Below are 14,523 nucleotides of genomic sequence, written 5' to 3'. Positions count from 1 at the left end.
GAAACTCTTACTTTCCTTGTTCTCATTTTATGTTTCATTTGCTTTACAGGTTTTGTTTCAGTTTCCTTACCTTGTTTTCTACTTTTTGAAGTGATATTTTGGTAATCTCAAATCCCTTCAGAACTTGACTACATTAAGTCTTTTGAATTATGTTTTTCCTCTTCCTCTAGTGCCTCGTTCTCCTTCCTTCAACTTTCTCACATCTTTCTCTTGTTGACATTGCTCTTATTTCCTGAAACTTCTGTCTCTCCAAATCTTCTTTGTTGTCATCTGAAGATGATGTTTCATGCATCTGTCTCAGTTCAGCTGGTTTTGGTACTGTTGCGTTGCTACTGTTTTTGGTATGAATGCAGTAAGGGAAATTTTGTGCTGTTGGAAATAACTGTCAGCAATAAAATTAGTGCCTCCCAAGTAAAAATGAAGATATGTTGAGGAACAGAATTTTAAGAAACATTACAGGTAGTGTGGGATAAAGTTACAAGCTGTAATGCTGAATAGCTTTTAAAAATTCAGCATTGAGGCTGTTTGACTCAATTTAATGTTCATCAGCTTGTATATATTTTGATCTTGGTTTTAGATTTGAAGTTTGATGTAAAAAAGAAGGTAGAGGTATAACTCAGATTACTGCTGGATATGAATTGCAACTTTCAAGTTGAAATCCCCCCCTGTGACATTTGACCCATAAAAATGTAACGCTCTAGCACAAATAGTGGCTTTCATTGAGACCATAATAACTATGCCAGAATGCTAGGAGGATGTTGGTATTGGACAAGATTTATCTTTCATGTTTTATGTTTGATAAAACCACTTAGGCCATGTTGGTTAATTGCAGTGTATTTTTTTTTTTAACTTTATCTACCCAAATGCCTTTCTGCATTGACTACAAACGATGTGGAAGCCTTTGTTTTTACAAAGCATGACCTTTTCTAGTGTGTTTTCTGGGTGCATCTGCTTGCCTGCATTTGGCTCTTGCGTTTGCTCACTGTAGGCTGCTGCTGAGATTGACTGGAGCAGGACTCTGAATGCTTGGGATATTGGGCTTGGTTTGGACTCACTGTATTGGACTGAAATGCCCAACTGAATTCATGACAGGAGTTGCATTGAACTCATATGTGCTACTGGTGCTTTTATCATAAATAGTGAAGACTGAAGTTGGCCTTAGATGAAGCTTTTTGACTTGTTACCAATCTGGGATGTGTTCAGTCTTGTGCCCTTTGACAAATGTTTTGAAGTACATTTCCACAATAAATATTTGGGAATGTCTATAAACCCTATAGAGGAAAAGTTAGGTACAGTCCTGTGTGCTTCAAGAGGCAATATTAATGTCAGAGATGACTGCCTCTGCCATGGCAGAATGCCTATTGAAGTGGCAGAGCTGGGAAATAAGCAGTGGAACTTAGCTGCCCTTCAGAATAACATGCTAAGAAATCTATCCCTTCCTCTGTCTCTGCCTATCAATTCTCAAAGGTAGTTTATGACATGACCATAGAGTTGGGTTAGAACAGTGGGTGAAGAGCACAAAGTAGAGGACAAAAGTTTCTGTAGTCAGCAGAGCTGGTGAAATTCCAAGAGACATCTTAATAGTAAATACGAGGATATAGTTAATAATAGGTATCTCCTGGTTTGCTCTTATTTATCACAGTATCTACATCTGAAATACATACTGTGATCCCCATCACAGAGTTTAAGAACTGAAAATGTTTTTTTCAAGCTCCAGATAAGTGAATGCTAAAGAATAACATTTAAAGCATTAAAAAAGAAAGGAATCAATCCCACTTTATCTTTAGTTCTGCAGAGGCATTTTGGAAGTGTAGCACGTAGATAATACAGCCTGCAAGCTGCTGCATGTTCAAGGCATTAAGACAATAATGAGACAGAAAAAATAAAAATAGCAAGTGAGTTTTTCTCATTCATTTTTCTCATTCATTTAGATCCTTTCTCAGTATAAGGATCCAGCTCAAGGAGAATTTGGTATAAACATGATGGGAATGTATTCTTCTGCATATTTTCTTCCACTACTGCAAGTGTACTTAGTTTTTTTAAAAATCTAAGTGAACATATGATTAGGGAGAAAACCAAACCACTGCTCCTACCAGAGTTTCAATAATAGAAGCTGACAATGCCACTTCCGTTGCCTCATGTCCTCCCAAGTTTAATTTTTAAAAATCCCGTATCAAAGCTGATGATTTTTAAAATGAGTGGAAAACACTGAAATGTCTGAGCTATGCTGTCCTGTTTACTGTGTATCTTTTGGTAGTGTTGGAGGCAGTGCTTCTCTGTGTGGCCGATCTAATGCCTTGTCTCTTCTGCTAGAGAGATCTCCTGAGAGTGTGAGGCCTGAAAGTGTGCTCTGGGCTTTTGTGAGCCACTGTGAGCGAGCTGGTGGGTAACTGCAGCACAGAGAACAGCTCACTTCCCTTTGCACTGTAGCACAGAAGTTTTTTTTCTTGCAGAGAATAAGGAGATATACAGTGTGTATTTATGCCTACTAAATATTCCTATCTTCAGTGATTATTTATTGGAGTAAATTAAATTGTTGGTTCAGGTGTGACTTGGTACCGCTAAGCAAAGCCACACAATAGTTAAATTTGTGTAGTCAATGGTTAAAGTAAACTCAGAAAAGGGAGAAGTGTGGCAGTGACTAGTTCACCCAAGACAGGAAGAAATACTCTTCCTCTGCTTTTAGCACAAGAGAAGAAGAAAAGCTCCATTGCACAGCCTCCTCTGAATAATGTTCTTGCAAGGGTCAAAACTGACAAAGAATCTGTTTAAATATTAAAGTGAAATAACACAGTGCGAGTGAGGAAACCACATGCCATTTAAACTGCAGGATGCATACCTAAAACAGTATTGGAGGTGCAATCAATAATGAATATGTAAGCACCAATTTTCTTCTAAAATATCTGAATGCCAATTTTAAACATCCAAGGTCACGAACGTCCAAACGTATGAAATGTACAAACTGGTGGTTGCAGTTTAGAGTTTAGTTTTTTGCTTGTTCTTTTTGAAACATGTAAAAATAGTCATCTGAAATCTGTCAAAGGGCAGGGGCAAAAGAAATGCAGCTTTGGAAAACACACAGCACTGATTTCTGTCTTTGATATTTAAAAAAAATCCCAGTTATCCAAGTCTGAACACCTTGGATAATGTCCCTGTTCAGTCATTAGAGATTTTAAAAGGAACGCTTACATTTAGTTAAGAAAAGAAATTGTATAAAAATATGTTTAAAATGCAGGAAAAAGCCATTTCTTTCATGATTGATTACTGTTATGACCTATGTAAAATACGGTAAAAAAATAATGGTATCTTCAGGAAGTGTTCAAAAAGCATTGAAAACAAGCACTTGATCAAAGTTGAATGCAGCTCGAAGATGTTGTTTCTAAATATAGGTTATCCTGTAGTGTTTATTCTGATGGGAACTGGAATGACTTAACAGCAGATAGGTTTTGCTGTGCTGTCCTAGGAATATCCTTTGGTATTCTTTTGCCCTTCATGCAAAACTTCAAATGTAGTACATGCACCAGAAAGGACAAACTCCAATTCCATGTTTAGACGAGCTCTGAGGCAATCTGCACTTTTGCTGTTAGTTGCAGTGTTTATAACACAGCAATGCTTAAAGGTTGTCATTCTTTAAGCAAGATCTTAAAAAAAAAAAAGAAAAAGAAAGAAAAAAATCCCAAACCCAGCCAAAAAACCAGCCCCAAACTTAACACCCCAGAAGGCATGGTGAGGGCTGGAAGGTATTCAAAGAATCAAAACCACGAGCAGCAGACAGGAAGCAGCTGCTCCAACTCCTCCCTCCATGCTTGCGTTAGGGAGTCTCTCGGCCTTGTGGACAAAATGAGCCAAGGGATGAGCAGGACTGTGCTGCTTGTGCAATTTAAACTTCTTCATTTCCCTGTAAGAACAGAGCCATCTAGGGAACCTTTATTGCTTTTGGACTAGCGACTGTAGCCTCCTCAGAGACCTAAACTTTGAAAATGGGGTTTTAAGCACAATTTAAAAAACTATACGTACATTTGTGTCTATTGTTGCATATTGATTAGTCAAGACTTGTTCTTTATAGTTCTAGTAACATGATATTGAGTTTTACAGATTCCCAGAGAGCATTTGGTTTTGCTTTTTCCTCCTTTAATGTTTAGGATTCCTGTGTGCAGCTCTGTCAGCCAGTCCCATTGTTCTAGTTCCAGAGTCAGCATGATCAGAGTTATCACTTCTGATAAACAGAGTAAAATGTTCAGTGTGCCAAAGGGGGTAAATATTCTTGGTATCAACCTGTTCTTTTGGACATAAGGTCATCTGTCCTCATATCTTTGAGTGGTTTGTAAAAATAGTGTTCTAGAAGCTTTACTTTCTTTCCTGGTTCCAAACTGCCCGTCTTGCCTCTCTCCTTCTTAGAAGGCTTTGGAGAAAAAGTTGCATGTTCTGTAGCTGTTAATTCCCCGGGGCTTTTGAAGTCCCAGCGGTTTTCATCTCTGTATTTAGCTTATCTACGAACAGATCGGCAACACCCAGGAGGTTTTTTGTCTTTGCTATGTCTTTGCTGTTTTTTTCCTCTTTTTTTTCACTATGGAGAAACTTTCCTGCCACTTTATTGTGGAGGCACTACCACTAGGGCGAATGCATCTGAGATGAGACTTCCCTAGGGCAATGCGTGTAGGGTATGAAGGTCAGCATGCCCAGAGCCAGGCAGGCTTTCCCCTGCGGCACAACAGCACCTCTGAGCTCTCCTCTCGCAGCTGGGGCTCAGGGCTCAGAGGAAACGTGCATGACTGCCAAAACCAGCTTTTACAGCAATCGTACCCTTGCTGCCTCCGCATGAAAGCGTTTGGCACCTGGTTTCAAACCTTTTTTTTTCACAGTTGCTGGCGGGCTTCTGTCAGTCACAAAGACTTGGCTCGGGGTTGTGAATTTCTCTGCCATGGTTCCGTGGGACGGTTGGTCTATTTTCCTTACTGCTCCTTTGCCAGTGCTAAGCATGGATGGGAAGGAGGGATGAAGTAGTCCTCAGATATGTTTCCTTACGGTGTAGTTCAGTGGAAATGGAAGAATGGACACGGACAATGAGAGAGCCAGAATCAGGATGGCTGAAGGTGATGTCAGTGAGCAAACAGGCAGCATCCCACAGCTGGTGATTACCCCAGTGGAAAGTAAATTTGTGCCTTTCCTTTGGATTGTGCCTGTCACTGCTCTACACCTAAAGCCCGGATTTCATTGTCTGAACGAGGTGAAGATCAGGAATGTGAAGCTGTGTGTAATGAAACACAGAGGATGACATTTCTACCTGCTGGAGGTTTGCAGTCTGTCCTGTTCCTTAAGGAGGTGTTGGTGCAGTGCCAAGACTGTAAATTGTCTTTCACATCTTTGTGTCTGTATGGCTTTGACACTTCAGTGCATGCCACAACAGTATTTAGTAGAGGCATATTTGCATAGCTGGCATTTGAAATTTGGTTTTTGTTTTTAAGGGCCTATTAGAGATGCCAGTATGTGAAACAAAGGTTTGCTTTTAGGTCAGGTTTTTTCTTCTCTCTTCTTTTTTTTTTCTTCTTTTCTTTTCTTTGTTCTCTCCTCTTCTTTCCTTTGATTTTTTCATTCGTTTTGCCTTTTGGAAAAGCCCTCATCCTTTCCCCTTCCCTAGAGGCTTGTAGCTTGATTAAAACTAACCTGAACCAACACAGACTACTAACACAGTGCCCGAACAAGGCAGATGGAGAGAAAATGTTCAATTTAACTTATGAACATGCTTTACTTTGAATAGTATGCTCATTAGATCAGCAGCTGTGTAATCATCTTGGAGTTGTCTGGCTTCATGTTTGGGTTTTTTTTTTTTTTTTTTTTTTAAATCTGTTAACCAAGTAAAGTGGAAATACGGCAGTTCCTAGAGGTCCTTTGGTTCAAAAGTTAGTGATGGATTAGTGTACATTAATCAATATGTATATATCTCAACTGCCTCCCACTCCACTTTGTGCCAAATGAAGTATTGATCTGGGCTTGTCCAGAGCCTGGTAAACTCTAGAGTAGCAAAAGAGCAATCTTTCTTAATAGAAGGAATCTGAGAATATATTTATGTATAGCATTTTTATCTTATATCTGAGTGACAGAGACACAAAATGATGTTTCTCTTCCCCCTTCTTCTCACCAGTCGGGTGAATGAGTGAAAACAGCTTCATGAGAACTCACTCAGCATGTGGGCATGACTGGCAGTTCTGGCCTTAAAGGGTCCTGGAGAAGTGGCACTTAAAATTGGCCTCATAAAAAAGCCTCACCCCCTGTCGCAGAGAATGTATTATGTTGTGTTGTCCAGAAACATTGGATTTCTATATGCATTGGCTTTTTATTTTTCATGATCTGCTCTGACTTTTACCATGTTTTAGGAAAACACAATCTGATTGAAGTGCCTGCATGGAAGCAACTGCTTTCATGATCTAACCACAAGTGAGTCTTTCTAGGTTTTATTGGCATAAGCTATGAAACTAATGCCATCAATATTTGTTGATCACTTAACATTTTCTGTTTAGGTAAATATCAGAAATACAAATACAGGCATAGTTCTTTTAGCAGCTGTCAGTAGCACACAGAATTATTGCTTGTTTGGAGAGGCAGTGAGTTGCAAAATCATTTACTTCTCTTTCTTCTAAAAGTGGAAAAGTACTCTTAAAATATGCCAAATCTGTTCTTTAATTGCATGATTTGCAAGTTCTTTTTAAAGAAATGAGATTAAAAAGAGACACCACTAAAATACTTTAGAAAGGGACATTTTAAACTCAGACACACTACTGCTATGGAAAATTGTAAAATAGTCCCTCTAGTGTACTGCTGCTGTAAGCAGGCACAGGAATATCTGATGTGTTTAACTGAAGAGTGTGGTGGCAGAAAATGACAAAGTAATGTTTTGGCAAGGCGTATTAAAATTCTTATATAAACTGGAGAGTCTGACCTACAACTGTAAGTCAAGTCAAGCCATAATAAATATCAAGCCAAAAAAAAAAAAAACCCAAAAAAACAAACAAACAAAAAAGCTGTTGAGTTCCAAATTAAGAGTTAATGATGTACAATGTGAGACTATTGCTCTTGCCAGCAGTGCCTGAAACGTGAATGAGGGGCAGAGCCACTCACCAGGGTGTGGGCTGAGGTATGCTTCCTCTTCCAGCACTGTAGATTTGAATTTTGTGTCATATTTTGCATAAACTGCCTATGTACTGAAAAACAAACTTGGATGCTCGCATCTTCTTGATTTGACTTTTAAAGACCTGCTTAACCTCTGTCTCATGGTGTTAGGCAGTGCAAGGGAGCTGTACTGGGGTGGGTGCAGTGAGGTTTCCTTTTATGCCTGGAAGCCTCTTGCTAATGTCTCCCAGTGTCAGGCTTCCTGCAGGCCAATCACAGAGTTATTGTGCTTTCCAGTGTGAAGGAACGTAGTCGTTGTGGGATGTTTTAGGGTATGTTTCTTTTTTTGTGTGTTGTAGCTGGCCAGAATGTCGATTAGGAATCTTTGAGTGCCTGTTTTTTGCTGACTGTTCCTGCTGGTAGTGCGTGTGCAAAGCTCTGCAGCCCTTTGTACATTTGTCTGTTGCAGAGCAGCACCAGGCATAGAATCCCTGTTGTTCTGGACTTTGTACAAGCAAGGAGTGCTACTTTTGCACTTAAACTAAGATCCAGTTAAGACTCATTCAAAGTACAGGAGCATCTGTCAGAGTCCTTGCTTTGGAATAGAGCTGGGTGATCATTTAGGGTTAAATGCATAAAAGAGATTAAAGCTCTGCTGAAAGGAAGAGAGCAAAGCAAAAATTGCACATGCAAAGTGCTTAATTGTATGTTAGGGACTTTAATGTGTATAGTACGTTGTAATTTTGGAGTTCAGAATTGCACAATATTATATGTTCCCTCATATCAACAGTATAAGGCTTCAAACGATCACTGTTCTGAAAAACTCCCGAGTTTTTATTTTGTCAGTTATTGAAAATCAGACGTTTTGCTGCATTTAAGTTTGTTTTGCCAAATGACTATTGAAATTTTGAAACTGTTTATCAGACAATCCAGCCCATACATAACTGCAGTCATCCCCATGGACCTTGTGGTTTGGGAGCTCTTAGTTGTTTCTGTAGTGTCTCAGAACCAAAGAACTGAAATTTCAAGTAAAAGGAGAGTCTTGCTTTGCCCCACCTTTTGTTGGAGCAAATATATGTAGATGTACATGATACTGGAATAGTGTGTTGACCAGAAGTGGTAACTCCATGTGTGATTACTGGTGAAAATATTCTTGACATTTTCTCAGAATTCTTTAGGGAAACCACAACTGCAAGAAAAAAGCCTCCCAGTAGACACGGTTCTGTTTCTTGACAGCACTGTTTTAAGCTGTGGTTTAATAGGAGTGGTTCAATGGGTAAGCATTATTTTTTATTCTGTGGAAGTTGAATCTGTGTTCTAATCTTTACTAGAGACTGGAATGCTTAATGGTTTCTGTTCTAAGAGCAGGGAAGATTCTTGTAGTCTCCTATTGTCGCTATTCATACAGTTCCTTTCTCTGTCCTTTCCTCTGCATGTTTTCTGGTAAATGTTTCTCTGGCTTCCCCAGTGTGTGTGGGTGTCACTGTGGGCCTCTGTGCCTGTCCCCTCCAAGTTTCCACATCAGTTCCTGAAAAGGTTTTTCTATTCCTCTTACGTATAAATCTTGCTTTTGTTTGTGTTTATATTGATAGCTCTAAAATGCAACTTGGCAGTACACTTTGGGAATAATGTTTGCTAGCTGCCTACCTAAAAGTCATAATTTTATTTGCGCACCTTTTTTTTTTTTTAATTTTTTATTTTTTTTTTAACGTTATCTTGAAGGAGCTTGTAATTAGCTGTGAAGAGTGAGCCATATGTCTACTGGGTTTGATTATGCTAGATAAGTGAGAATCCCTCTAAGGAAAAGGGTCTGCGTGGGTGGAATAGTTTGCAAGAGATTTTTTGTATGCTGGGAAATATCATGTTGAAACAAGTAAGGGATATTTAGTTCACTTTCCACATCAGTTCCTGAAAAGGTTTTTCTATTCCTCTTACGTATAAATCTTGCTTTTGTTTGTGTTTATATTGATAGCTCTAAAATGCAACTTGGCAGTACACTTTGGGAATAATGTTTGCTAGCTACCTACCTAAAATTCATAATTTTATTTGCACACCTTTTTTTTTTTTTTAATTTTTTTTTTTTTTTTAATTTTTTATTTTTTTTTTAACGTTATCTTGAAGGAGCTTGTAATTAGCTGTGAAGAGTGAGCCATATGTCTACTGGGTTTGATTATGCTAGATAAGTGAGAATCCCTCTAAGGAAAAGGGTCTGCGTGGGTGGAATAGTTTGCAAGAGATTTTTTGTATGCTGGGAAATATCATGTTGAAACAAGTAAGGGATATTTAGTTCACCAGACTTGCCCCTCTTTGTTTTGAGAACCATTAACCCTCCTGTGATTTTGCCAATCAATGCCCACCCATCCATCAGGACAGATTATTTTGCCATTGAATCCCACAGCATCTGGTCTCGTGTGGCTCAGGGCTCCTTGCAGCCCTGTGCTGGGATTCTTGCAGGTGTACAGGTTCTGGTCTGGTATGGAAACCAGAACTCCTCTGCAATACCAAGACTTGTTAAAGGACTCCTTAAACCCTTTTCATCTTTTGATTAACGTGAAATTGTTTTAAATTAATTTGGTCATTTATTTAATCAACTTTTATTCACAATTTCTAAAGCTTGTTCTAGACCATATTGCATTTCTTCTGTTCAGAGGAGAAATATGTGCCCTCATCTTTGATTATGTTAATGGCATATTTATTTGTTTTTATTATTCTTTGCTGTAAGGCAAAACGAGATTTTTTTTATGGCGTTAATTTTCACAGCAGTTTAAATGAACTCCAAATATTGCTTTCACAGTATTAATCTAACATTAATTCTTAATTTTGCTCATCTGCCTGTGAATTATTATTCACTATGGAGGCTTTGTAACTTCAGTTCAAGCTGTAGTTTGTGATATTTCTCTGTGTTTTTTACTTTGTCATTCTCCTGTGTAAACATGTAATTTTCCTTCCTTTGAGAGATGCACTTTTAACTCTCTTTTATGGTCATGGTAGTCTTGTAATTAGAACTTCAAAAATAAACAACTGAAATTGTAGTGATTATTCCCAAATGCCTGTGATATGTAGAAATGTAGAGTTGCTGTACTGAATTTTGATACTGCTGATAAAAAGCTTATTTTGAGATTTCTCTTCAGCTTAATATGGATTTTGGTTTGAATAGATACAGGCTGAAACTTCTGAGGAGTTCAGGGGAAATCTTATCATTGAAGTGTGGGCAATTCAGGCAGAGTGTCATTTTGGGTCATTTTCTCTCTCTAGCAAATAAGACTTGCGTATCTGCATATAAGTAAATAGCTGTGATGGAGAGGACTGGCCAGGCAGAGTCCAAGTAGGTCTTGTGTGAATTCAATTGCCAGCAAAACAACTCGATGTACGTGACCGTGTGTGTGTGTGTGTGTGTGTTTTCCACCTTTCCTAATGCTCCCCCTCTCTTGGTGTGTAACCTCAGCGCTTACAGGAGGTGTTCTCTTAGGATGAGGTTTCCCAGACTGCTGCCATATTCCAAACATGAGGAAGCGTTCAGGGTCCTGTGTGCAGCTTTGGGGCCGATGGGAGGGCTCAGCTTTGGCCCCCGAGGTCGCGGAGCTCTGGCTCTGTGTCGCCTCTCCGGCTCCCAGCCGGGGTCCCCGGGCTTCTGCTGCTTCGGCCTCTGGCTCCCTCTGCTGCCCAAACTCCTCCTTTCTGCAGCTACCCGAGGAGCCCAAGCAGTCTTAGGACAAAATTTGATTGCAAGTTCATCCAGGTCCAATTGCAAATTGTGTTTGGCACAGCCAGATTTTGTCTCTGTTTATATAATTTGATTTGAAGTAGTGACGCTGATAATGAAACAATAGAGAACAAAATATTTTACTGCTTCTGTTCTACAACTAATCTTAGTTTCTGTTTCCCTCTCCTGCAGGTGATAGAAACACTTTCAAAGCTTTCCCGCACTCCCATTGCGCTGGGCACAGGCATAAGGTATGTTATTGCTGTCGGGAACGGTGGCAGCAATGCCACCATTCTTGGTGGGGTGCTCCTTGGCCAAGTTGTCAGAGGCAGTATAGGCTGTGTCCCCCGCTAAGAACTTCTCTAGCTGTGAGTCTGAGTGCCAGGTGGGCAGCTGTGCAAGGCTCTGGAGCTCTGAGGAGTTCCAAAAGGTGTATGCTGCCTGTGGTACTACACTCGCTGAAGGGCGTGAGTCGTGTGTACTGCTCATGCTGAAACAGGAGGTGAACAGAGGAGCAGCTGGTATTGCAGAACTTGTGTGATAATCTTGATGCAGGGATCAGAAGTCAAGCTGATGCGGTGCTGATTTATGTAAAGACAAATGGGGGTTCTCTTCTTTCTCGCTTCTAAAAAAATCAGCAAAATTGCCCAAGTTTGTGATTCTTGTTTTTGAAAAGAAACCAAAAAAACCCCAACAAGACCTAACCTGAAAGTTACGATGATTTTTTTTCCAGTTGAAAAATGTCAGTGATGTTTATTAGTGGTGATTTATAAAAATACATACACTGCTTATCAGAGAAAGGGGGGAACATATAAGCACATTAGTGTGCAATAATCTGTGTGAAAATTTTGGAAACCAAACAAATATACTATATGACTAGGCTAGTGGTGTCTGTAACTAATGCTATTTTTCTTTCTATAGGCCCTTCCCTACAGAAGAAAGCGTTGATGATGAAGATATCTACAAAGGTCTTCCTGATTTAATAGAGTATGTTGTAAATACATTAATTACAGATTTTTGTCTTTCAGTTGCATGCTATTGTTTGTATTGTGTTGTAGAACATACAGTTTTAATGAAAAATGTGATATTTATTTAATTTCTAAGTATTTTGTTAGTTATTATGCTTACCAGGAAGAATTACTTATGAAAACTTATTTGAATTATTATGCTACATGTGTGTATATAAAGCAGCATGTTTCACAAGAGGACTTGTAGCAAAGCAAATAAAGAATGCATTTCTAAGTTACCTGTCAGTACTATTAGAATGCTTTCAGAAGAACGCAATATCACTTGTAAGGAAATTGTCTTGAAGTAGCAAAGAAAATGAATGTTTGGATCATAATTCAAGTGCATCTTTTCCCTAAAGTCAGTGAAATTCTTCATGTGAGTGCATTTACCTCTTCTGGATAAGTGCAGGATTGTCAGGATACTCTTGTGTCCTGTGGTTGGGATCTCTCAAGATCTGTGAGGAATCATGTTGGACAAGAGCCAGGACAGAGGTCACTGTTCTAAGGCTCAAAGTTCACCAGCACTCCTTGTATGTGGGAAAGAAGCTGCTGTTCACACCAGGGATGAGTTTCTTCAGTGCCTGTAAAGAAGGGAAACCTCACTGTGACTGGCATTGCTCAATTTACCAGTTTCCCTGCAAAGCTTGTCCTCGTCTCTGCAGCTGACTGACTGTCTCCTAAATAATTGCTTTTCACTCTGTGTAGCAGATCGTGCCAAAGGTAGGAGCTGCAGTCTCCTCTGAGACCCAAGTGGGCAAGAGGTGATGTCCTTATCTCTTAGATCTCTTAGGCATTATAACTGTTTGAAAATATTTCCACCAGTTCTTAAATGGGCACGTAAATTCAGCATTGTGAGACAGTCTTTCATTAAAAAAAAGGCTAACAAATCATATCAAAGAAATGGATTTGTAACTCTTCTTGTGCAACAAATGATGAAAATTATTAACAGAAATTTAATAGTTGCATGCTGTCTCAATTGTGGAGGAAGCAATTCAAGAACAAGAAACAAATGTGCCAGTGAATAATGCAAATAGCTCACATTTTTTCGTTTCCCTCAATTATCAGTAAGTTTATTTGAAATTGATTTAATTTTCCCTCAGTTTAAATGGTGTCTAAAGAATTTAAAATTAATTTAAGTCTTTTTGTCAGAAAGAGGTGTAGTAGTTAAATTTTTCTGTTATTACTCTGCCTTTTTGTCAGCTTTTGTTCCCTGGAGCAGAGGTGGTAGAATGGAGTGTGTGCTGCATCTGACAGCTGCCAGTGTTTAGTGTGAAGTGCCAGCACACCATCACTGCTGGTGGGAACGGAAATGCTGGACTAACCTGTTGGTTTTTACTCTGAAGAATTTCAGTGTTGTCAGGGTAAACCTCAAAAGCGTCTGCATATCTGATCCAGTTTCTATATTGTTGTTGTGACTTGACTGCTTTCAATATCTCTCAGAGTTGTTTCGTAGAGTTTTTTTTACCCTAAGAAATAGGAGTGAAAGATAGTATAGGCTTGATACAGTCCTAGCACAAAGCAGGTAACACTCTAGCAGGGCTGACTGTAATGAAGCTGAGTTAGCTGAGGGCAGAGTTGAGCACTGACTTTTCTGCTTTATTTCTGTGGTCTGGGCAATTGGAGGCCATCACTTGCGCATACTCGGTTTTGTTGGACTGTCTGATTTTCAGTTTGATTGGTTCCTTCTTTCATTGTTGTGTAGCTGAAGGTTGCGTGAGATGATCCAGATTCTGGTTTATGATGTGGAGCTGCAGTGCCTCAGTGCTGGCTCTGCAGTCTTTGGTGTATTTTACCCTGGCTCATTTCTTCAGACAGGGAGAAGACCTATAGCAGTGTTTCACATCCCAGTGCAGTGGATGCCAGGCAGGAAGGACAGGCAGCTCCTCTTCACTGCCTGTGGATGTGGTGGGAAAAAGGTCAAGGAGAAGAGGGCAGCAGGATTGTACCTTGTGCCAAAACTGTCCTGAGCTTTTGCTGCTGGTTTAGTTCTCATGTGGTTCTAAATTCATTAGTCTTCAGTATTGTGTTGATTTTGTAGAATGTGTTTTAAATGAATTGAGAAAAGAAAATTAATTAATGGACTTAATTTCCCTTAATGAGTTATTTTCATTAGCTATTCTATTAATTAATCTGTGTGTTTACTGTAGAACCTTTTCCTATGAGTAGTCCCTTGCAGAGCTGGTGGTACTTTGTGCTGCAGTTTTTTTTCTTGTCTTGTCTTTTCAGTGAAACTGGTGTTGAGGAAGATGAGGAGTTGTATGATTGTGTCTATGGAGAAGATGAAGGTGGGGAAGTTTATGAAGACCTAATGAAAGATGAAGCAGCACAGCAACCTGTATGTTTTCCAGTTCCTAGTTGTGCTGGAACAATAGTAGTTAACTTTTTGAAAGTTGAAATGATGTCTTTATAGATAGTTTCACTGACACTCCTGCTCAGCTCCATCCAGAGTTCTCATGTGCAGAGTATTATCTTCCATGTAAGACTTAGCAGGCTTTTTGGGTAAAGGGGAAAACATTAACTATAGTAAGCTTAAAAAAAAAAAAAGTGATTTTTAAAAGAAATACAGTGATTACTTTAATAGTTTTGAGTAGTAAAATTTACCAGCTGCATTAAGAGCAGTTAATTAAATTGCTTACTTGAAAGTGTCCTACCTTCAAAATTGTTATGATTTTGTGAAATCATTGTGTATAATATTATTTCAGCCAT

The 14,523-nt window shown here is 39.2% G+C and overlaps 1 protein-coding gene across 1 annotated transcript in view; it reads left to right on the top strand.

The window, feature by feature from the left end:
• Positions 1-14,523, top strand: part of VAV3 (vav guanine nucleotide exchange factor 3) — a 149,337-nt gene that overhangs the window by 42,095 nt on the left and 92,719 nt on the right. Inside the window, exons 3-5 of the mRNA XM_041420770.1 lie at positions 11,003-11,061; positions 11,732-11,797; positions 14,044-14,152. Coding sequence (XP_041276704.1) covers positions 11,003-11,061; positions 11,732-11,797; positions 14,044-14,152 — 234 coding nt within the window. The remainder of the gene's footprint in view (positions 1-11,002; positions 11,062-11,731; positions 11,798-14,043; positions 14,153-14,523) is intronic.

This window comes from Onychostruthus taczanowskii, unplaced genomic scaffold (assembly GCF_017590055.1).
Source record: "Onychostruthus taczanowskii isolate IOZ18803 unplaced genomic scaffold, ASM1759005v1 scaffold65, whole genome shotgun sequence".
Lineage (NCBI taxonomy): Eukaryota > Metazoa > Chordata > Aves > Passeriformes > Passeridae > Onychostruthus > Onychostruthus taczanowskii.
Note: the sequence above shows the minus strand (reverse complement) of the source record. Positions and strands in the feature narration are given on the sequence as shown.